At 38.6% G+C, this 25775-nt stretch overlaps 1 protein-coding gene across 1 annotated transcript; it reads right to left on the reverse strand.

Moving 5' to 3' along the window:
• Positions 1–1149: 1149 nt before the first annotated feature.
• On the reverse strand, positions 1150–24863 carry dnai1.2 (dynein, axonemal, intermediate chain 1, paralog 2). Its single transcript, XM_046868337.1, has 20 exons — positions 24664–24863; positions 24435–24494; positions 23725–23820; positions 22359–22439; positions 22152–22278; positions 22010–22068; positions 21768–21923; positions 20608–20667; positions 20080–20214; positions 18593–18677; positions 18379–18496; positions 18243–18286; positions 17909–18156; positions 17345–17434; positions 17170–17257; positions 16917–16996; positions 15618–15766; positions 14168–14267; positions 9867–10049; positions 1150–1363 (listed from the first exon to the last, which is right to left on the reverse strand). The coding sequence occupies exons 1-20, from the start codon at positions 24703–24705 to the stop codon at positions 1259–1261; spliced, it is 2106 nt and encodes a 701-aa protein (XP_046724293.1). The 5' UTR covers positions 24706–24863; the 3' UTR covers positions 1150–1258.
• Positions 24864–25775: the final 912 nt, after the last annotated feature.

Consider the following 25775-nt stretch of genomic DNA (forward strand, 5'->3'; position numbering starts at 1 on the left):
GACATGATGAATAGTTTAAATAAACAGATCAGCACTCCAGATGGCAGAGCCCTGTCTTTAATAACTTACTGTTTTAAAAGAGAAAGAGTGAGATATATATATATATATATCCATATACACTACATGGATAAAAGTGTTGGAACGTTTGACAAATTTGGAGGCTCAGAAATCAGACTAAATCCAGATGACTCTGGAGGTCGTTGCATTCAATCTTCAATGATTCTATGCACAAAGCCAGTTTTTTGAAGATATGGTTTACATGTATTGGAAAGGAAGATCTCCTGCTATAGAGCTCTGACCCTTAACCCTACTGATCACTTTTGGTATAAATTGGAACATGGACTGCACCCGAGGCCTCCTTACCTCACCTCCATCAGGTGAAACGTCTTCCCAGAAGAGTGGAATTCATTATAGCAGCAAATGGGGACTAAATGTGGAATGCGATGTTTAAAAAGTGTGTGTAATCGCATACAGTGTGGTTTTATGAGGTCCAGTCTGGCCGATAGCAGCCGCAGCTCCAAGATATTCCAACATTTCATCTAAAATCATCTAAAAAGCAACCAGTTTCTGTTTAAATTTCAAATTTAGTTTCATTTGGATCGCACCTTAAACAATGGACATTGTCTAAAAGCAGCTGTACATCGTAAATCAGTTAAATATTAGAAAATATAAAGTAAATAAAAATAAATATGAAGAAGATAATAAAAAAACACATACTAATCTTATGGTGAGGTGTCCATAAACCTTTATCCATATCGTGTGTTATTACATTTATCTGTTATTTCAGGTTTTATCTGGGTTAAGAGTCATTTTGGGAGAAATTTGTGATTCCAGCTGGCAAAATTAATGAAAACTAATGTCCATAATTAAATTTGTGGTTTTTAGTTTAACTTTACATTCTATGATTATTCTAAAGTGCATTTTAGGCCAAAACCTCGATGAGTAAACTTAATACAGTGTGGGTTTTATGTGGTTCAGTCTGGTTGATAGCAGCCAGAGCTCCATGATAGCACAACATTTCATATATATATATATATATATATATATATATATATATATATATATATATATATATATATATATATATATAAAGAGAGAGAGAGAGAGAGAGAGAGAGAGATAGTAAAAGACTAGACAAAAGACTGTAACTGTTTCACTTATCCTGCTGTATTTTTGCTACCTGTGCATGTGTCTGTGTATTGTTTTGTAACACTGTAGTAATGAAACTGATTTCATGGAGTACGGAGGTGTTAGAAGTTTACTTCTGTACAGGTCTATCAGGAGCCCTCAGTTGACTCAACAGCTTCTCCAACTTCTCCATCTCCACTTCAGGCCCCTTTGGCAACTCCTGACCTTTCTTCTCCTAGAAAGAGAAAGGAACCGGAGAGAAGAACGTGTCAGTCATGGTAAATGAATCAGCCCATGTAGTATAAACACTGAATTACACTTACACTGACTATTTATAACGTTTAAACGTTTCTTCTCATCTTGAGATATGATCTAAAAAAACAAAGCATTTCCCCTTTGCTCTACACAACATCGACACTGACATGACAGAGAAGCTGCTGTGCTTTGGGCTGACAATTATTTAGACACATCATTTCCTCCAGAGAAGGGAGCCGAATGGGCCGCGCTCCCTATCAAAGATCATCGCTATGGTTACTGACCACGCAGACGCTCTAATGAACCTAACAAGGCACCCCGAGGAGCAGTTGAGTCAAAAACTGCAAATAATTCTGTTTTATTCTTGGAGTCATTAAACCTTGTGCTAAATCCCGTTAACTGCTGACTGCTGGGGAAAACAAGGTCTGTGTGAACCGAGCTGTTATGTAATCTTCCTCTGGATCATTCATTTTCATTCATTATAGGGAACATCATTTTTAATGAAGTACTGTAGCAGGGCCTCGGCTCGGTCAATAGCTACAAGAAAGAGGCAGTGTATTAAGATGATATAAATAACTCTACAAATATGCCAGAGGAACTACTGCGCCTAAGTCCACCGAGGCGTTCGACATTGATGAAAAAATATCCCTTCAAAAGCTTCTCAAAAAGTAGCTCAAGGTGACGGGTATTAATAGAAACCATTCAGTTCTAACTCCTGAGTCTGTGATGAAAAATAATAGTAGCTAATTTTTTGACCTTAGTACTTATAAGGTTCTATCCTGGTGAAGAGTCATATATATATATATATATATATATATATATATATATATATATATATATATATATATACATATACACACACACACATGTACTGGAACACGCAACTCCAGCCATATGTGGTTCTTCCCCCAAACTTATACCACAAAGTAGAGGCACACACATGTTTAGAATGTCTTTGGGTGCATTAGCTTTAACTTTTTCCCTTTTACTTTAAATAGGAGACCCAAACCTCTATTATATGTTTTGCTCTGGCCCTTAAAAATAAAAATAAAAATAGAATTTACATTAATTTACACAAAAACTGAATCATCTATAGTTTTAGTTCCAGTGTATTACTTTATTACTTGGGGATTGTTCTAAGATTATTAATCTGGGACTGAGGGTAGGACTGAGGGTCCAGAGAGTCTTTCTGAGCACTGCTGAGTTAGTGGTATGGATTTTTGCATCACATTTCTGTCCTGATTTTAGATACAAATGGCAGGACGCCTTTACTTGGATTTGAATAAGTAATTAATTCACCGTGCTCTAGGGTTGAAGTGCTATAAATCCTTTTATGTATCTCTGTAGTTTTAGTTTTTAATTACATTATCCGTAACCATTAAGCAGTTTTTTTATCATGCAAAAAGCATCGTCACAGACAATAATCACAGCAAAATTCAGTGTAAATCTCTTTTGCTTGGTTTTCGGATCTGCAGCCTACATATGTGGATTTTTAAAAACTTGTTCAGTTTGTATACACGACATAACACAACGCTTTTGTCATAGGCAGCCATTAAGAACTGGATAATATGCACATTTTCCTGCTTTTAGCTTTTTAAAGTGTTATTAATGTGTTGTTAAAATTACTGATGAAATCATTAGCAGTTCAGCCTGAATCCTCCACTGTGAATACTCCACATCTGTTAAACAGCTGTTTCCATCACTGCAGCATTTCTATTTTATTGTTGCTCAGGTCAATCATTCGGTAGCTCACGCAGCTAATGTCACCAACTCTCGGTTTTAGATCAGCGATATTATAATAGAGTACGCACTGACCTGTTACATCCTGAAAAATGATAATCTCATTAGGAAAAATGGGACAAGAAGCCAATTTATCCGCAAAGGCAATATTTTACAATTTGTAGACGTATGTCTCTTTGTCGAGCATGCATCAAATTTTTCCTCTGCAATATCCAAAAAGGTAATAATCAGGCTAATGGAGTAACCGAATGAGCGGCTAGCATTTCCACTTTTGCTGATGAAGCGCCTCATTTTTCAAGGCCAATTCTCCTTCTGTTGATAATATACTCTATTATTATTCTAAACAAACTCCAAGTGCTACAGAAAACTATAAATGGTTAGGAGCAGTTCAGAATTCTGATGGGAATCGTTCCCAGCGCCGGATGCACCGAATGAAATAGATTTTTGCATCAGACTGGTCATTTGGGACCGTTCAGATGCAAGACATTTGATTTCTCATTTTCTGGTGCTGGATTACCAACAAGATGCTGGAAAACAAGTCTGAAACTCATTCCTTTTAAACACAAGTTGCCTTTAGAGCAATAGACACATATGCAGATTGATTTTATAGAAGTGTTGCAGGATCTTTGGGGTCAGGTTTTGCATGAAGGTTTTGGGTGAAAAGTTCTATATGTTTCATTATTGTTTTAGTTTAAAAAAATACTCTAGAGCTGCCAGAAACCTGTAAATAATCAAATAAATCATATCCGTTCCTGCTACTGTGGCTACTAGGCTAGATATTTTTTTCCCCTAATTATTTGCTGTTCATCGAAATATAAGAGTAAATATTGTAAAGATTAGCATAATGGCCAAACATACTAATACAAAGGCGTATTTCAAATGCAAATCAGAAATGTGTGCACGCCATGGTGCCCTTATTTCCTAATCCAGGTCCAACACATGGAAAATTCCAAACACTTTTCATATCTGGCCTTTTTGAGCTAGCCTTGGAGGTGTATTTTGTGATAAGTTTGTCTGGTTATTCTTGTAGAACCTAATAACTCTGCCCAAACTTGAGTTTGTTGTATGCCTGCACACAATGCTGATTCTGTTGACCAGCTTTTTGACCAGGAAAAGAGAGGATCATGGGTTAAAATGTCATAAATTAATTATATAACTCATAGTAGTTAGTATAAGTGCCAGTGTGCTGGCTCAGATGTAGTGTCTATTAAAGCCTAGAAAATATGTGTTAAATGAACTTTCTCTTTCGTCATATATAGAATTTTAACGCTACACCATCTCTATTTATGTCCCTGCCCCTGAAATTAAACTTTTGACCGATGCCAGTACTGAAGTAGAAATCCTAACACTGCTTACTATCGATGCTGATGCCAGGAACACAATATTTCCCTGGTACCCGTAACAGATTGACCTGTTTATCTTATCCTCCCTTTACTTCCTGTATTGAGTTAATGCTCCATGCTTTTTCTCTGGGGCTTCCTTTTATGAAAGAACAAAATGCTGACTAATACTTCTCGAGTCTTGGCGCAGCATATATAATTTAGATTGTTTAGTGTGTTCTGCTCATTTCCTTTGAACGGAAAGGAATATGGCACTGCAGCTTGAAAGTGATGCAGAATCTGGCTTTTACTGCCTGCAGTGGAAGTCAGAGATGGTAAATCAAACCCAAGTGCCAACGTTTCCTAAAGAATGATCGCTAAATCCTCGGTTTGCTTCTATTAAGAAAGACACTTCAGACGCTTTGTAATCGCTGTCATGCTCAACATGCATTCGAAAAGTAAATGGCTTTTAAAAAGCAGGGGAGAGATGAGACGCCTGGCAGATGAAACTGGAGTCCAGACATCACATATTCAGTAGATGATGGAAATCAATAGCGTTGCAGTAAGATAGCTGAGATGGAGCACCATGTGGTCACTTGATCAGAGAAAGACCACTTCACAGATAATAGCATGCTGATAAGTAATACACTAAAGCGAAGGCACTGGCAGCATGCAATTAATCCAAGCCTGACGCTTTAAGCTGTGATTTATCTGAAGAATCACTGGAGAATCCTCAAATGAAAGGTCAGAAGGTGTTGATTAATTGTCTATAGCAACAGCTCAGATAGGTTTATATAAATTCTTTCGAACACAGGATGGATGCTCCATTAAAACATGTTTAAAATGTGTTTCATTGTTAATAACATTTCTGACTTCCTCTCCAGTGTCAGGGCTTTTAACAGACCTAAAGCTGTACATTCGATACATCATCAGTAACCTTCCAAGGAATTTTATATCACGCACAAAGTATCATCAGAGACAATGATCGCGTCAAAATTCAGTGTATAGCTGTTTTGCATTAGAGCGCTCCTGTCTGCAACCTTCAGAATTCTCAGTCTTAACAATCATTTTCACTGGTTTTTGGATGTGCAGCCTACATTTAATCAGTGGTGGACAATAACCAAGTAAATGTAATTGGTTATTGTACTTAAGTAGCTTTTTTGTGTATCTGTACATTACTGAAGTATTTCCAATTTAAGAGATTTTTTTCTTCACTACATTTCAAAGTCAAATATATTAGTTTCTACTCAACTACATTTTGTGATGAAAATGACAATAGGAACATAATAGCCATAATAAATCATAGTGCTTTGGACACTTAAGTACTTTCACTGAAGTGAAAGATTAAAGGGAGCACTTTTACTTTTACTGGAGTACTATTTTACCGAGGACATGGTTTGTGTACTTTAACCACCAATGCATTTAATAACTGTGGCTGTGAAACAACACTAAAGTTATAGTGCTGTAAATGTATGACTCTTTGTTGTTTATGCATCTGTAACATTTATGAAGGAGTCTCCAATGTCAGGGCTTTGTAACAGACCTAAAGCTGTAATGGTAGGTTTCTTGACATGGGAAAAAATAGATTTTTTTTTACTCAAAGAAATCGAAAAAACAATGGTAAGGTTTATGTTAATAGCTGCTAAACTTTCTTTCGGCTTCTCCCGTTAGGGGTCGCCACAGCGGATCCTCCGCATGTTTGATTTGGCACATGTTTTTACGCTGGATGCCCTTTCTAACGCAACCCTCCCCAATTTATCCAGGCTTGGTTTCCTGACCGGGGATCGAACCCGGGCCGCAGCGGTGAGAGCGCCGCATCCTAACCACTAGACCACCAGGGAACCTATGTTAATAGCTGCTACACATAAGATAAAATCAAATCTATTGGATTGAGGTTAAAATTGAATCATATGTACAAGTGTTGCGAAACAATGAGCCTGATTAATATGATTAGCAAAGGTGAAGAACAAGGGGTGTTTCTGTAATACTACATGCTCAGTCTTCAACACACACACACACACACACACACACACACACACACACACACCAAGTAGGGTAGTAGCACAGCTTGCTAAACATAAAGGTCAGACTTAATCGAATTTGTAAAAGACTACCACAAAGCATAGACTGTTTTTTTTAGTTTTTTTTAGACTTGTTTAGCCGTTAAAAGAGCAGTGTATTGATTCCTTTGACAATCAGTATAAAAGTCTAACATTAATCCACCTTTTCCATGTAGAAAGCACAATGCAGAGACTATTGACATGAAATGATAAAAAAAAAGGACCTTCTGCAGTCATTCATCAGCACTAATAAAAGCTTATACTGTACCACAGAGTTGATGAATTGACAAGGCTGATTCATTTCCTATAACAGCAGCTCCGGGTGTAATTCAAGTCACAGACGGATATTAATGAGCTCGTTCTAATACATTATCGCTGATTCACAGGGTCTCAGATAGCAGTAAACACTATTTACAAGTCGTGTTATTTAACAAGGAATAACATAGAATGATTAATATGTCAGGAAAGGTTTCTGCAGCCATTTATGGAAGGGGTCTCCAGTTTCAAGTCTTTATAGGGGGAAAAAATATAACAAGGTTTTTCAGAAAAGTCATATACATGATATACATTGTAAAATGTGAAAACCACTGGTAGCGTCAAACATTTAGGATGACCATCTCAGAATGATTCCATGACCTATGTCTGATGACTAGCTAATAAAAATGCAACATGGAATGGCGTATTGATCGACAAGACATGCTGCACATGCTAATCATGTTCTATACTAAAGGTACATGCTAATAACAGCACATGCTAATGGCGTTCTATACTAACAGCACATGAGGATGTTTTAAACTAACAGCACATGCTAATGGCATTCTATACTAACACCACATGCTAATCATGTTCTATGCTAACAACACATGATAATGATGTTTTACACTAACAACTCATGCTAATCATATTCTATGCTAACAACACATAATCATGATGTTCTACACTGTTAGCGCTGCTAACATGATTAGCATGTGTTGTTAGTGTAGAATCTACACTAACAACACATGCTAAGCATGTTCTATGCTAACAGGACATGATGATGTTCTATACTAACAACACATGATAATGATGTTCTACACTAACAACTCATGCTAATCATGTTCTATGCTAACAGCACATGATCATGATGTTCTACACTGTTAGCGCTGCTAACATGATTAGCATGTGTTGTTAGTGTAGAATCTACACTAACAACACAAGCTAATCATGTTCTATGCTAACAGCACATGATGGTTTTTTAAACTAACAGCAAATGCCAATGGCATTCTTCACTAACAACACATGCTAATCATGTTCCATACTGACAGGACATGATAATGATGTTCTACACTAACAACACATGCTTATCATGTTCAATCAAAACATATTATTTATATCATATTATTTATTCATTTGTCATCATTTATTGTATTAAATGCACCGCTCAGGCATACGCTTGCCCATTTTTCCTGCTTCTAACACGTCAACTTTGAGGACAAAGTGATCACTTACTGCCTAATATATCCCACCCTCTAAGTTTATGATGTGCTGTTATATATAGGACCCCTGCTTGTGTTATATTTTGTAGGAAAATAGTATTGATTAATTGCCTTTGCATGTAACCTGGTAACTGCTAGTACATTAGACAGAGTACAGTACTATAGACATTTAGCACCCGAGCTGCTGTCATTCCGCGTGTTTCGAAGGTGACACAGCGCCGCGCTGACCCCACCGATCAGTGTGATTTTGCACTAACTGAAGAAAACACTTTTATTCAGCACATTTATGCAGTTTGGCCAACACCCAGATAGCAGCTTGTCTCTAAAGCATATTGAGTGTGGTGGGGAATATGCGACGGCGCGAAAGACATAGAAAGCGTGGAAGCTCAGAGATGATTATTATCTGCAGGGGAGCATCACAGTCTGTGTGACACTGTTTTTTTTTTTTTTTATCGCGCTCAGTGCAGACTTAGGGCTTACTCATGATCACTGATTCATTCCAGAGGGAGAAGAAAAACCCACAATCACTTCCATGAATAATGCAAATACATGCATGAATACTGAGTAGCTTGATGTAGAGGGCAGGCCACTTGTTAATCGGGATTAAAATAGAGAACCGGCAAGATTATGGCTGAATATGAATGAAGGAAGGGGGGCTGTTTACTCTGAAACTTTCGACTGCTACACATCTCAGTGAGCACAGCCAGAGCTTACACATTGCTCTCACATGGAATTAGTAAATTCTCAAATCAGACTAATTAGAAGATTCATTTTTCTAGAACAACAGATCTGACAGTGCGGCAGCTGCTCCGTTAATATGCTTGTCCTTATATATTATGGTACTGCAATGCTACGGCACATCACATGATCACAACACTGACTACTTTCACCAGATTTACACTGCACTAGTATTCAAGTCACATGGTGGTCTAGTGGTTAGGATGCGGCGCTCTCACCGCTGCGGCCCGGGTTCGATCCCTGGTCAGGGAACCAACCCCAGCTACTCTTAGTGCCGGTCCCAACCCCGGATAAATGGGGAGGGTTGCGTTAGGAAGGGCATCCAGCGTAAAAACATGTGCTAAATCAAACATGCGGATGATCCGCTGTGGCGACCCCTGATGGGAGAAGCTGAAAGAAAGTTTAGTATTCAAGTCACACCTCAGACAAGCATTTGTCTTTTTCCCGCTGTTTGTAATCACTGCAGCCTAATTCAGGTCAGGTTCCTGTTACGAGCTCGCATCACTAATCCTAATTTTATCTGTGTTTGTTTCACATGCCCTCGTGCTCGTCTCCTCGTTGATAAACAATATCAGGAACTTGTTTTGTGGACGTTACACAACATTACATTCAGCTATAAATTGTGACGTGTTTTAGTTCAATTTACAAACAATGATTTAGTGCTGTCCTCTGAGTGTTTTAGCATTTCAAGCCAATTCAATGGCTGGATTTATGTGTTTGAAAAAAACCATGTTCAAACTCAGCATCCCAGATTGAGAGGCATTTTAAAAAAAAACCAAATATTGTATAAAAACTGACTAAAAACTGAAATTAATATCCAAAAAAATATTCAAAAATGTTCAGAAATGGCCTTGTTAACTGGTTGTACAAAGATAAAATGAATTCCTACTAGCCTAACTGCACCGTCTAACTGACACACTCGAACATATCCTGTTTTCTACAAATATCTAAATTAAATGTGAAATTTCCCACAGCAGGAGTGTCTCACTGAATCTTTTCCTCAGTTATTATAGACAACATGAGGTACAAAAACTCCTAATGCCTAATGACATGGAAACTTTAGCAAAGCAAAAATAAAACATCATGAGTTAGTGCCTGAGGCTAGCAGCCAAGAGCTCCTGTAGGCATTTTGAAAAAGTTTTTTTTTTTACCTTTGGCTGCTTGCGGAGGTTGGGCGAGAGTTTCAGGCTGGTGACGTAGCCTCGGTCATCTCCCACAATGATGATGGGGTACACAGGGTTAAACTCTATGTGAGTTAGCTTGGTCTTCTTGGAGACCACGGCCTGCTGGCAGATGGCTTCATATTTGTTGATGCTCAGGTCAAACACATGCACCTGTGGAGAAGGGACGGATTAGCATTGTTTAGACAAAATGAAATGAGAAACCTGAATAAATGACTGGAGGCAGGTGGACAGGATGATAAAGGGCAGCAATTAGCATCTTAATGAGTTCTGTGATGTGTATAGAAATGCTAAGCGGACCCAGTTGACCTCCATTTTAGGAAATTAAAAATGAAATTGTTGTTTTTTTATTTTGTAACATTCTGGATCTATGTGTCCTTCTAAAAGGTTTGCTGCAAATCAGTGCTAAGTAAATCCACTGGTAAATCCACAATGATTTGATTAGGCTTAAAAAAAAAAACCATGCAAATCATATGATAATGCCTTCAGAGTCACCAGATCTCAACTGAACTTTAACGTGAGGTTTAGAGCAACGTGCTGAGATTCAGCAAATATCAAAACCAGTATTTACAGACCATGCTGACACTGCTGGAATTCTTTCCCCCCATTGTTTCCGAAAGCATTTTTGTAGTCTTCATACTTGATGCTTCATACACTATATAGACAAAAGATTGGTATGTACTTTTTGGACATTTTTGGACAGTTTGAGCTACAGGAGCTCATCTGGCCAGCCTTTGCTCCCCACGGGCATCAATAAGCTTCGGCTGCCTATGACCCTGTCGCCGGTTCACCACTGTTCCTTCCATGGAGCACTTTTGATAGATACTGACCACTGCAGACCGGTGAACATCCTACAAGAGCTGCAGTTATGGAGATGTTCTGACCCAGTCGTCTAGCCATTACAAAATTGGCCCTTGTAAAACTCACGCATTTTTCTGGCTTCTAACACGTCAACTTTGAGGACAAAATGTTAAAAAAGCGTCTCATAACAACATCCTTGCACACACACCTCACAGTCATATACAGTCAGAAACACTGCAGGCAGGAAAATAAATGAAGACTGCATATATATATGAATATACAGTGTATCGGCAGTTTAAAAGCAATTAATAGAGGCAGAATAGGAGAAAGCACCAGGAATGGATTTCGAAGAGAGAGAACCGTGGCTAATTATGTTGCGAATCGTTTCCAATGGCCATTAGGCCACCCACCTGAGCGAGACAGTCAGTAAAAGTCAGGGGACAGAAGCTGGGAGATTGCAGAAGTGTCCGTGGTGAAGTATTAGTCAAGCAGCATGGCTCATAGTTAGTCACAGAGCATTACTAAATGCACTTCTCTATTCTAAGCAGCTGAGGCAGGGGCGCAGAAACACAAAAATATACACGTAAGGGCTGGAGGAGCCATCTGTATCTGTAGGAGGACCACTGAAAGCACACAGTCACATACTGACCAGCAGCAGTGCTCTGTTTGAGGAGTCGTGTACTGTAGCAGCTGAGTTTCAGCAATGGTGCTCCGTAAAAACTGATGTACATAAATGGCATTCTAAAGGAACTCTCGAATTGAGGCTTCAGGAATGAAGCTGTGAAGGTGTCAGTAATGATTTGGTCTTTGTGCCCATATACCACACAGTGGAATTTTCTAGCCTCCAGGAGAGAAGCAGAACTCTGGAGAGCTGCCAGTCTTACTGAGACTCTGGCACTTACTACTTATTTCCACCCTGTGACTTGCAAGCTCACGCTGGCGCGCAATCCGACTGGCACTACGAAAGACCCTAGAGCCAGGAACAGCTCTGTGATACACCATGCAAGTCCAATCGAACAGAACGAAGCTCGAATAAACTAAAGCCAACTGGCACTGCTGGAAACAGTCAAAAACAAGAAACACTCACGGATGCACCATACAAAATGTCCTTCTGTAATGCAGTATCCCATGAGGCGTACATAACAAGAGCACAAAGCGTTTTTATATAACATGGTTGGCCTCTGCTATGTGACATTAACAGCATCCATTCTGCTGGAAAAGGCTTTCCACTAGCTTCTGAAACATAACTGTTGGCTTTTTAATTTACTCACGTTCAGTTCACTTCAGTGGAAAATGAAACATGGATCTGAACCAATCTATTACCTTTCCCTTCTTTGCTTTGAGACAAAAATCGCTTCACAGCTTCTACATAATCATTTTCAAACACCGTGCAATTAACGAGGACATAAATCATCATAAATCAGCGACGCATTTCAAGCGAACTGTATTATTCAGATTTTCTGCAATCAGATCTTGCGATGCGTTAGTAACTTCAAGGAACAATGAACAGCTTCTTTTAGTTTCCATGATGTAACGCAAACTTTTTCGCAGACATCCGAAAGCATTAAATGTATCAATAAATGGATAAAAAATGTCATTCATTAAAGTTATAATGTTGGGGGAAAAAAAACTGTAAAAGACCATTTTTTCATCATAGAATTTGCTGTTATTGTTGTAACTTCAGAAACAGTGTCACCCTGGAATTATTTTTCTACAATGCAAATCCTGTTAGATTTAATATTTAGAAAGATTTTAGATGACTTTTTCTATTCACCGCTACACTCTATTGACAAAAGTATTGGGACGCCTGACCTTCCCAGCTGTAAATGGTTCCTTCCCAAACTGTTTTTGCAAAGCTGAAGGCGCACAATTGCATAGTCTTTAAATGCAGTAGTATGACATTTTCTCTTCACTAGGAACTAGGAGACCCAAACAGGTTCCAGCATGACCATGTGCACAAAGCATGAAGATCTCCTGCTATAAAGCTCTGAAGATCTCCTGCTATAAAGCTCTGACCCTCAACCTTACTGAACACCTTCGGGATGAATGTGAACGCTGACTGCACCCCAGGCCTCCTCACCTCACCTAGATAACTACCTGACTTTACTAACACCTATGTGTCTGAATAAGCACAGATCTCCACATGCACACTCCAACATCTAGTGAAACATCTTCCCAGAAGAGTGGAGGGAATTTATGACCAGGTGTCTGCAAAGTTTTGGCAATATAGTGTACTACAAAGAGTAGCTACAAACTCAAAACCAGTGTTATCCAGGCATTTGTTTTATCTTGTCCATCTCAGATTTGGATTACACAAGAAACCTAGCAAAAGAAATGAGGCAATTATTTTTTATTTTTTGCATTGCAAGCTCAACAAGCTAGCAGTGCACACCGGTGAAATAGGCAGATTGTCTTCTTGATCGGGCATGTACAGTGGAGCTAAAGCAATTGGACATGTCTTCAGCATCAGTTCTGAGGCTAATCGCTAATGTCAGGCAGGTTAATGGTGTCCCTGAATGCTAAAACAAGCAGGCTTTGGTGACTGACTGTGTATGTGTGTGTGTGTGTGTATGTTTGTGTGTGATGTGCAAGTGATCATGCAGTATTATTAAACACCATGGTGGAAGCCCCATCAACGTAGCTGCTATGCTGTTTCATTAACACCTACCCTCCCTAAAAGTGTATGAGTGTGTGTGTGTGTGTGTGTGTGTGTGTGTGTGTGTGTGTGTGTTTGTGCCCTTCACATGATGTGAGTAGTTTAGACTTCATCATCACAAGCGATTACTCACAACTCGCATCACTGTATTAGAATGACATCAGAATTTTAGTTTACTGCCAAATACTTCAGGATAAAAATGTAACAGTCAGCAGAGATCAAATGTATTATAGTAATAAAATACATTACATTACATTATATTTGATTATATTATATTTTTATTTTCTATAGCGCATTTAATAATGCGCATTGTCCCATAGCAGCTATACACAAGCCTTATGATTTTTAAACTGGTTGGAAGCGGTTTAAACGTACTACCTGTACTATACAATACTATACAATACTACAATCTGTATCGTAGAGATCGACTGATTCATCGGTTTTGTAGATTAATCGGCAACTATAGTTGACTGCTGGAACTATCGGCAAAAATCCATACTGATAGTTTTTCCGGGTAGCGTCCGTTGTCCCTTGGAGGGGCTAAGAAGGTCCTCTTTTATTGTGAGTGCGGCCTCTAGAGGCGAATCACTGACACCGAGTGCTGTTTGTTTAAACAAACAAGACTGTGTGCTGCAGCGCTTTAATATATTTATTATTTTTAATGTATATTATATTATATTATTATATTATAAACCTCTACTTTATTGATATCATTGACAGTCTGAACCGAAACTGATACTTGTCTCTAATAACAGTATCTGTTTGCGTAGTGTAGTACAGGTCAACACGTTATCTTCTGACTGAAGCGGCTTACCTTTCCATCAGTGGTGACAGCAGCGAAAACAGTGGAGGAGTATGGAGACCAGGCCACGTCACTCACGGCTGTGTTCAGGTTAAAGGTGAACATCGGGTTCCTGAGAGACAAACAGACAAGCCTTATTTTACCCTATCTGATCAAAACACTTGAGAGTCTAGAAACAGTAAGAGCAGACAGATGTTTCTTGCATCTTGTATGTGTGTTGTTTAGTGAAGCGTTCCAAGGATTGTGCATTCAATTCAACCCTGTAGTTCTCCAGAATCAAATCCAATTGCTTGTAGTTGACCAACACTAATAATTAACCGACATAGCCTAATTACTAGTTACATTTACACACCAACCATACGCATATCCATAAGTATGTAAATAGTTTGGTTTCAATAGCAATAAAAATGAAAATAAAATGGCGTGATTATAGTAATAATGCTCTTTTAATAGGTTATATATCTGTTGAAATGTAATGCTTAATTGTCTTTATGGTGCATAACAAAGTAATAAACTTATCTAAATTCATAAATACATTTTAAATTGAATAAAATCGCCACAATAATCACTCTGGCCCATGTCATTTTCTGTTACAGACAGACCCGGACCCCTATTAAAGAAAGGAAAGATTACGTGGCCCTCACAGAAAAAAGTTCCCCTGGTCTAGTAGTTAAGTGAAGAAATCTAACAGAAAGCATACATACTTACAGCATACAGGTTTGTACTATGAAATGTAAGTTATTCTACTAAGTTTTGCAGAACAACAATTCTGCTATTTATTTATTTATTTATTTATTTATTTATTTATTTATTTTATTTTATTACATTTTTTACTAAAATCGATACCGCTTACTTTCGATAGGTCGATCCAGTTAAATATGCATGCCTACAAAAGCCTTGTTCAATTATTTAGGATGGCTGTAGGGTGAGATTGTAGAGATATGACCCCTGTTTTCAGCCTTCTTTACTGCACTAGAGCCCTCTGCTGGTGAACTTGGGTTGCACATACACATGGCTTGGATAATCCAGGCCGGAATAATGCGACTCCGGCATGCATGGTGCACTTTGTCAAAATGACATTGTAATTATAATCATTATTTACCCAGGGGTCTCTGGGAATGGCTAACTGATTTGTCAAATCACTGCCTTGACAAGCTAATTATGTTTATTCGAATAACAACTGTAGGAGTTAAAAGCGTTTAATTCGTGCTTGCTATTTCCGAGGTAACGATAATAGAGTTTGCAAGGATTTATTCAGTGAGGCTATAAAATGGTTCTTGCGTTCGGATTCCATCAAGTATTTTCCTTACTGTACACCACTTTCCGATTAGCCGGAGGATATTGATTATTATACTCTGCCAGTAATCTCTATACTGATGCACACTTACGATTTATTCCTCGCATAATGCCTTCTCTGGTTTACGTTCGATGTGATGTTTCTGCAATATGAAGGTGTACATACGTGATCGTGTGGTCCCATATCTTGACAGTCCAATCCGAGCTACAAGAGATGAACACCTTCGGGTGGAAGTGGTTCCATTTGACGGCATCGACAGACAGGCTGTGTGCGATGTAGGTCTCCAGGAACCGGCTCGAGTAGGACTTGGAGCACTGCAAACGACGAACACATGGAACCAGGATTATATATGTTTCGTTCATTTCTATACACACACACTAACACTGAGTCTCACAGATCCCCTGGGAAAGACTGACATTTTAGACACAGACAAAGTGGGAATAGACTGAGTGTTTATCAGAGTAGGGCTTCCTGTTAGAAAAACAAACATTTCACAATACGTGATTTGAAGGGACAGTTTCGAAAGAACAACAATAAATCAAGAAGGCAGCAAAATTGCCTGCTATTCTTTAGAGAAACAGAGAGAGGGAGAGACTAAAGCCTGAGCTTCTGGCGTTTCTCTGATAAACAGGATTAGACCATTCCTAAAAGCACTGCTCTGCGATATCCTCACCGAACAGATACGACTCTGGTTGCTTTTGCAAATGCCACAGATTTATCACCTCTATCCAAGGGGCAACTCTTGAGCTCCTCAAGGCTCCGCACATGAACGTGACAATACTGCAGAAAGCAGACTTTTACGTTGCAGGAGGGTGTAAAACTCAGAACTCGGGCGTCGGATCACACGTAATATTATCGAACTGTGCCTGCACAGAAAGCTAATGATGCCACCCAAGACCACTCAGCATTAATAAAGTGAGATGAGTGCTGTTCTATGATTGGGTGACTTTTTTTTTTTTTTTACTACCACCAGGCACTAGGAACTCTAATGTGTCCCAGCAGCACAAGCTGCTCATATCCGCAGTAAGTTGTGTGTTGCAGTATTGACCTCATTCCAGTTTTGACTTCAGTTCAAATTATATTTGTCGCATACATAATCATACATGGTATTATGTGCAGATGTGCCCTTATCCTAATCGACTGAGGTTTATCTCATTGCTCAGAGGTCCAGCAGTGGCATCTTGGGTGGAGCTGAGATTTTAACTCACGACATTTTTATCCAAATACAACTTAACCTCTAAACTACAACTTCCCAGCATTTGCATATTTAGTATCATTTGCATCCATGGAGGATGAGGTGTGAAATTTGAAACCTCGTAAAGTGCACGTGAGTCCTAGTTTCACATCCATATATTAGGTTAAATAGAAGACTGCATATCAATTTCAATAAGCTTCCTATACTCCTAAAGCTACTAAATTGGAGTTCTTCTATAACAATAAACTATGGCGCAGGTTGTAACTGACCTTGTGTATTTTGCCCTCTTCAGTGCCAACAAGGAAAAGGTAGTCGATCTGTTTATGGAAATCGAGAGCCGTTCCACAGGCTGAAATGGAAAATTAAAGAGCGTTAAGGATCTAGGGGCAATCGATTGTTAGATCAAAATGTGCAAAAGAAAATAACTGAAGTCTCTGCAGGAGGGTAAAGTGTGCGAGCTCATTTGGAACGTAACACTAAAATAAAATGATGTAAAGAGTTGCTGCTGGATGACTGGATTACCCATGTCAGGAATCTTAACGTCCTCTTCTCCTTCAGTAACAACTCCTTCCAAAGACAGCCTAATGATATCCGTGTAGAGCAGCTCGTTCTGAAAAAATGGAAAACTTAAGAGTAAATAAATCTCAAGTGACAGTTTAGCCAAACACAAACGAAGCGAGTGCCGTATTAAACACACCTTCACAAGAGTCCATGACACCACCCGTCCATCAGCGGAGACTGAGAAGAAATTATGGTTTTTGTCTATGTCGTCATTTTGCCACTTTACCTGGCGGGAATAGCACAAGACAAAATGTGGGGAATTTTGGAAATATTCCAAGTTGGAAACGTACAAGGAATTTATGAGAATTAATTAGTATCATGTACAAACATAAATATAAACATTTAGTTTGATCATAAGCTGAAATTCATGCAAACTAATACAGATTTAAAACATTTTACTGATTTGATTGTTAGTAAAAATGCTTTTTTTTCAACTACATTTAAGTTCCCTGTTATTGACTAACCTCCAATTTTGTAAATTCCCAGTTTATAACCATTATTTCTGTTAATTCCCATGGAAAGTCTTGGAAAATTCCTGGAATTTTGCAACCCTTGGACCAATCAGGTTTAAGAATTGCCAAAAAAAACCCATTTATTTAATTGTTCTCTCTATTTTCCCAGCACGTTTGATCTGTCTTACAGTTTTTCGAATAAGTCAAGGTTACTCGGTGTAGCGGAACACTAATGCAGTACTCCCTACCTGCCACACGGGGTCCGTGTGCTTTCCTGACTTAGCGGTACTCTTATAAATGGGCTGAGGTCTGTTTAACTTCAGGTTATACACTGCAACACAACCATCATAGAAACCCACGGCCACCAGGTAGGACAGCTCTTTATGGATGTCCAGACACATGACACCAGATGTGGTGTGGAAAATGTACTCTGGGTGGTTGGAGTTCTTCAGGGTGTAGAAGAGTAGCATGCCTCGTCCCTGCTTCGTGAACTCATCTTGGAGGCGAAAGAGAAAAAAACGATGCACAAATGCAATTGAATAAACTGCATATTTATAAACAAGATGTGGGTTTAAAACTCACATGACCCGAGTCCCACAGCAAACAGGTCCTTGTACTTCTGATTCCTAGGAGGGAAATAAAAATTACATAAACAGTCAATGCAATTTAACAGTAAAATGTATGTTTGTTTGTTTTTTTGGATAGAGAGAATACGGACCAGCAGAGTGCGGTTACTGTAAGAGGCTTGGCTTTTTCATATTGGAACTTCCACAGTGGCAAAAGCGTGCCCTCTTGTTCTCGAAACTCGTCTGCCGCATCTTCGAAGTATTTAAAATCTAAAATATACAAAGGACAAGAGAAGAGTCGCGTTTACACACCGCAGACGAATGCACAAAAGTTTTAACGTGTTTTTTCGAACAAGGAATAATTACCCTGTGCGATGTCATCGAAGGTGTTCTGAGTCACCATGCGCTCGATAATCTTGGCCACCTTCACCACTTTGGCAATTTCATCGATCTGATTGATGAAGGAAATCATTGCGGACGCGTTACAGCATATTCACACGGCGGACGATATCCTCACGCTTTATGCCGTTACAGTTTTTCTCAGTTGCTTCGGAGCGTTCCTCAGATCGGAATTGAAATTCTCAAAACTACCTTTTCGACCTCTTAATCATTACTTGAGAACATCGTAAAAGCGTTTCTCGTTGCTTTGATCAAACTGCGAATGCATTGATACATTCAATCCTACATTATCAGTTGTTTAGGTTCATGTTGATTATAATATATTACCGTATTTTCCGGACTATAAGCCGCTACCTTTTTCCCACGCTTTGAACCCCACGGCTTGAACAACGAAGCGGCTAATATATGGATTTTTCCTGGGTTTTTCCCGGTTTCACAAACTTCAAGCCAAAAACCTGAATTATTCGTCACGCTAAAAACAACCGGGCATGAAAAAACGCACTTCACCTGTGTTCTGAGCTTCACGGCATCGGTAGAAAAGCTTCACCAATGGTGATTTTTAAACGCACGACGATGGCAAAAGATAAACTCTCGAGAGAAATAGTTGTTAAAGGAAGGAGGAAGACAGTGAACGATGACTTTCTTGGTAGGCTACTGTTTAGATACAAGCCGTTGTAACGCGTTGAGTCTGGGTGAAGGGAAAGCTCGCTAACTCCAGTTACAACAGAAATCATATAAGCACAAACAGGTTTCCAAAACGCGTGCTTTTTTATTTTTCTTGGCAACAGCGTTATGGGTTAGTCAAAGAAACTTAGACATGAGCATCAGAAAATAATAAGGACATATTCCTCGGTCTTGCACACATGCAGTAATACCGGAAAAATGCACGGCAGGCTATTCCCAAAATGCCGCTCTTCTCTTAAAGGAGCCACAACATATTTCACCCGTTACACCGTGTAACAGACACTGTCTTTCGTTAAAGCCTGTGTAAAGTTTATTAGTTTCAGTGTAGACTTATAGACAGGTGCGGCTTATTTATGTTCAAAATAAAAATATTTGTCAAATTCAGTGGGTGCGGCTTATATTTGGGTGCGCTTTATAGTCCGGAAATTACGGTATATTAGTTTTACCCCCAAAAAACATTTAGGCATCAGCTCATTGTATAAGTCATTTAATACAAAATGGTTAAAACAGTTGTCATCATCTGTCATGTAAAATCTCTATAAAAAAATTTTCTTGTAAATGTGCCTTGAATTGATGAATTGTGCAGATGAATCTTGAATGTCACTAATGAAGGCGAGTGAACTGGAGTGAGATCCGATGTGTTGTGCTGTTTGTACAAGTTGTTTCGGTAAATTTACTTTTTGGTTTACAAATATTAACGATGATTCGAGAAATTCTCCAAAGTGAGAAAAACTGTAATGAACGAACACAAAATGACTCGAAGCTCCTACCTGACTGTCCACATACACTGGCTTCTTCTTCACTTTTTCTTCCTCCTTTTTAAACAAAGGGGTCTTATGTTTTTCCTTACTCGTCTCCTGCTTCTGCTTCTGGAGCTCCTCCACATAGGCATCATAGATCTCCCACTGCAAACACACACACACACACACACACACACACACCATACAGCAAAGCATTGCATTGTCAGACCGGGATTTGTTTATAACAATTTGAAAATACTGGTAATTCCGAGGAAATGCACATAAAAAAAGCACAAAATTCGAAACATAAAACAAGTAAAAAAAAAATTAATTTTCAACATAGTGATGAGGCTCCATGATCACCAGCTTACGATAAATTTGATTTCTCCAATTTCTTAGAACTATTTCTCAAGTGACAGCTATTCATACATTGTTTTGCCTGTATACAGCTCACTGTTAGCCTTTATCCCTTTTATAGAGTTTTATAGGCGTCACCAAATGCGAACAAGCTTTGTACCTCGAACGTGATTCGCATTACATGATCTTACTTGCTCTTACCTGATTAACTGTAGCGGAGAAGTTGGCACGAGGAGGAGGTTCACTTTGGCAGGCTCGGTCCTACAGAAAGATAAATCATTTATTCATTTGTTATGCAATGGCTATTTTTGTTTGGCTTTCAAGTACAGACATTCCAACAATAGAGATAAAAAAAATGTATAAAAATGATGTAGCATTATTATTATATAAGTCATCGAAACAAATACTCATATCTTATAGAAATAAAAATGCACTCCAATGTAAATTTCATGACTCAAGTAAAAGCAGAATAGTGTAAACTCTTGTTTTACATGAAAAGTATAAGAACGTATTTTTGACAAAAATCCAGGGTGTGTGTTGATTTCTGTGATAGCTTTTCTGGAAGTACACAGTTCACAGATTTGTTCTAGTGATATGTATAGTAACAGTGAATTCACTTAAAGGTATAGAACAATAGACAGTCTCCAGTATAAGTCTTTTAAACAGTAAGTCATTCACTTTCTTTATATCCTGACAATGGAGCAGTATGTAGCTCGTTTTAATGTTCTATATCATTACAAATAACTATAACTGTAACACCACAAGCTACATGCTAGCTATAACATCAGCCAGCAGTGTTTGATTCCTCATTTGAACATATTGTAATAGAAAAAGGAAAAGTTCCCTGGTGGTCTAGTGGTTAGGATGTGGCGCTCTCACCGCTGCGGCCCGGGTTCGATCCCTGGTCAGGGAACCAACCCCAGCCACTCTTAGTGCTGGTCCCAAGCCCGGATAAATGGGGAGGGTTGCGTTAGGAAGGGCATCCAGCGTAAAAACATGTGCCAAATCGAATGTGCGGATCATGAATACGGATGATCCGCTGTGGTGACCCCTAATGGGAGAAGCCAAAAGAAAGTTTAGGTTCCCTAGTGGTTAGGATGCGGCGCTCTCACCACTGCGGCCCGGGTTCGATCCCCGGTCAGGGAACCAACCCCCAGCCATTAGGTTTGCACAAGCCTTAGTGCCGGTCCCAAGCCCGGATAAATGGGGAGGGTTGCGATAGGAAGGGCAACCAGCGTAAAAACATGTGCCAAATCAAACATGCGGACGGTCCGCTGTGGCGACCCCTAATGGGAGAAGCTGAAAGAAAGTAATAGAGAAAGAAGAGCAGCTCTGTCTGATTGACTAAAGCTCAATCTTACTCTCTGAGGGTTGTTGAGTGTCTGTGAAGCTCTGTCGCTGAAGTTGAACTGGTTGCTGATTTTGCGCTCTTGCTTTTCCACTTGGATGTCTTCGCTCTCTGGTCTCTCTTCCCCAGCGCCATCTTCTCCATCGCCTGCATCCTCGGCCCCATCCGCCTGCATAGCAACATGGCTATTCAGCACTTCAGCATCCATTTGACTCCGCATTTGCTCAAATCATACTGTTTTGTGTATTGTCTTACCGGAGTTTCCGGCTTGTCCGGATTTTCTCCTCCATTTTCCGGCTCTGTGGCTGTGTTTTCTAAAACCATAAGCCGGTATTAATATTAGAAGCATATTAAAATGTATACATTTGTTTACCCAGACACATTGTAAGCGCCATACCCCCTGCATCGCCTTGGTTAGCCATTTGTCTTCGAGCCTCATCAGAATCCTTGTGGAGAAGGTTCCCCTCCAGCGTAAAGTGAACAGCCAGCTGATCCACGTTGTTGACCGGCTTGTAGGCTTGATCCTGAAAAAGGCACGGCATGTTTAGTGACATGACCTGTATGTGGTGTCTATAGGAAATAGCAATGATGTAAGACTCTTTACTTTGAAGTTGTATTTGACACTATTTTCTGGAGCATGTGGGTTATCCGCTGTCAGTATTTTAGTGAACTCCTCTTTCAGCTCCTAAGAGACAAAAAAAAAGGAAAATAAGACAATTAGCAAGAAATCTGAATGGAAAAAGAGATCATTTGATCTTAGCAGACATTAGTTTTAATTGCCATGCAAAAAAAAAACAAAAAACAAAATTATAGTCATCTTCTCAACCAAAAGTGTGATTTTTAAGTCAATCAATTAAATCGAAAGATTTAGACATTATTAATAATTATATCACAATTCTCAATTGTGGCTGGTGTTGATTTGTTTTCCATAACAGCAGCTATGATTGCAATTCAGCAATATGCATAAAAACTGCTGGTTGGCCCATTAGCTAAGTTGGATCGTACTTGCCGATAACAGATAAATCAACTGATTACTATTTCACATGGATACAGGATAAAAACCAAACAAACACTCCACGTAAAATAGTACTGAAATTTATTACAAAAATAAAAATAAAAAACATATTGAAACATAAAAAAGTGCTACATATAATAAATATGAATAAATAAATATAATTATATCATTAATAAATTATTGATAAGTTCTCACTTGTAAAAACGATGGTGTGGTGTCAGTGATTCGCCTCTAGAGGCCGCTCACGTAATAACAACGGAACGCAAGCCGGAAAAACTATAGTTCCACCAATCAACTCGCGTGCTGACCGCTAATAAAAACCCCTGAAATAAAAACCCCTTGGAATTGTTCAAATTGTGAAGTTTTCTATAAAAAAAAACACTTGTTTGGTCTTCTATTTAACATCAATGTCAAAAATAAAAAAAAATAATAAAATTTTGGGAATGATTTCCTTTAAGGAAACATAATGCTAGTTGTCCTTCTAAAGGAATGCCACTGTATCTTCTACATAGGCGAGATATAATCTGAGAAATCGGAAAAAGAAGCCACATGTGTAAACAGATGATTTAACATCACTTTTAAAATTAGCCCCAGCGCTAAAATATTTTGATTCAAGCTTATTCAAGTTGACAGAAGCATGAAATTAACTCGAATGAACAAAAAAAAGCATTTGTGAAGTTCTATGAAAGTGGCCATTGAGTGTATTTATAGTGTACATAAAGTGTTTTTAAAACACTTTATTTCTCATGAGAAAGAGTTTTTATTTTATTGAAGACCAGGAAATTTGAATCCATAGATCTGAATGTGTTTTATGGTAAAGTGTTTCCTCACCTGACCTTAAAGGTGCTTCAGAAGCAGAAGCTCACCGCATAGTGTTTCCCTATTAAACTTTCCCCTAACCAAACCCTGAAAAGCTTTTTGGAACCTGATTTCTTTTCTTCCTTTCCTTACTCACCGCCTCGGTAAGGTCCAGCTGATCTGGAGGTTTAACCAGAGTCTTCTTCTGCATCCACTCATCTTCGCCTCCGATCTCTGTTCCATCCTCATCATCCTGCGCCAAAAAGCAGGGGGTTTATTTCACACAAAAGTGCCACACAGGACAGATAGAGGACAGAAAGTTATTCCTTACACTCGATTTATAAAAAGAATTGGGACACCTGACTTTTCCAGTCATATGTGGTTCTTCCTCCAAAGTGTTACCATAAAGTTGGAGGCACACAATTGTATAAGGAGTCTTTGGATGTTGCATGAAATTTTCCCTTCACTTGAACAAGGAGACCCAAAACTGTTCCAGCATGACGATGCCCCTGTGCAGATCCAGATCCATATAGCTCTGCTTTGCATGGGTTGGAGTGGAAGATCTCCTGCTATAGAGTTCCGACCTCAACCCTAGTAAACACCTTTGGTATGAATGTGAATGCTGACTGCACCCCAGGCCTCCTCACCTCACCTACATCAGTACCTGACTTTACTAACTCTCTGAATGAGCATAAATCTCCACAATCACCTTCCAAAATCTAGTGAAACATCCTCCCAGAAGAGTGGAGGTTATTATGATTGCAAATATGGACTAAACATGGAATGGGATTTTCAAAAATCAAATATTGATGTCCAAGTGTCCACAAACTTTTGTCCAGGTTGTGCATCTGACGATTTTTAACTAACCTTCTTTTTGTTGGAGACTTTGCCTCCCTTTACAGCAGGTGCTTTGATTTGGTTGTTTTCCTGTGTGAGACATTGCAGACATGAAGACATCAGATATTAAAGACACGATTGCATGCATTTTGGGAATGTTTTAATGAAAACATTTTTTAATACAAAGCCAGAACACTTCTTAGCAAACTTGAAAGCTAGCGGAAGTTGTCCCCAAACCGAGCCTTTGAAGATTATTTACCTCTTTGGTCTTCATTGTTGCAGGTTTCTGGAGAACAGGCATTTTCTTTTAGATTGTTGTTTGACAGGTTTTTTTGCTAGGTTTTGGTAGATTTACCCCTATTTAGATTAAATATGTTAATAAACGAAAAACACAGGTATGCTGCCAGATCAGAAGCATTAGCTGCGTTTGTGAACGTATGCGTTGGGGTTGCTATGGAAACAATGAAACAAAAAAGTGCGCATGCGCAGACTCTTTATCCGCCGCAAGAGATCAAAGAAAATAGATAAACACACACACACACACACACACACAAACACACAACCACATAGTTTGGTCTCAATGGTGGATATAGGTTTTTATTAATTAAAAAATATTAAAATAATGTATTTAAAAAAATGTAATCGACTGGAATGACATTTGTTTCTGATAATATGACGAATCATGTCAGTACAGTTGTCTTAATATATTTATGTGCATTTAAAATGTATTTGTAAAATTTTGCCAAATTTCTGCATTCACTGGAAAATCCCTCATTTAAAAAAAATATTATTTTGCACTTTGTTAGTATTATGATTATGATTTTTTTCTCTTAAGATTTTGTCACAGTGGGAGGTTTAAAATATGTAAAAAAAAAAAAAAAAGAATTAATAATAATAATAATAATAATCTTTTTCAATTCTATCAAAAAGTCAAAAGTATTTGGACACCTGCCCATAACACCTATGTATGATTTCCAAACAGACTAACTATTAATTATTAAACTTTTCTGTCAAGACTTCCTCTAGATTTGCATTGGTTGTGAATAAGGTCAGATTCTTCCACTCCAGCATTGGTACACAATGTCTTCATGGATCTTAAAGTGTGTCCAGGTGCAGTAACCATGTAAAATTAGGTAATAGCAGTGGTGAATGGATATTAAAAAACTAACAGCATAAAAAAAACACTATTTACTACTGTGTGCTTTCAAGCTTTTCAGCAAAACCTACAGGTGTCAGATGGTCAGGTGTCCACAAACTTTTGACAACACAGTGGATTTCCCTTAGCCCCATTTTAAGCATTTTAAGGCTGCTTTATTTTTCATTTTAGATTTACACCTTTTTTCTACGCTTTTGGATGATTTTCCTGGTACA

This window comes from Silurus meridionalis, chromosome 15 (assembly GCF_014805685.1).
Source record: "Silurus meridionalis isolate SWU-2019-XX chromosome 15, ASM1480568v1, whole genome shotgun sequence".
In the NCBI taxonomy this organism is placed as follows: domain Eukaryota; kingdom Metazoa; phylum Chordata; class Actinopteri; order Siluriformes; family Siluridae; genus Silurus; species Silurus meridionalis.

Bases quoted from the DNA above. Each gene is read 5' to 3' on its own strand.
- dnai1.2 (XM_046868337.1), bottom strand. From the start codon at position 24,705: ATGCCTGTTCTCCAGAAACCTGCAACAATGAAGACCAAAGAG. The intron at 23,821-24,434 runs GTTAGTTAAAAA...TTTTTGGCGCAG, and splicing joins AAGTCTCCAACAAAAAGAAG to GATGATGAGGATGGAACAGA. The intron at 17,258-17,344 runs GTGTGTTTAATA...CCATTTTTTCAG, and splicing joins TGTCATGGACTCTTGTGAAG to AACGAGCTGCTCTACACGGA.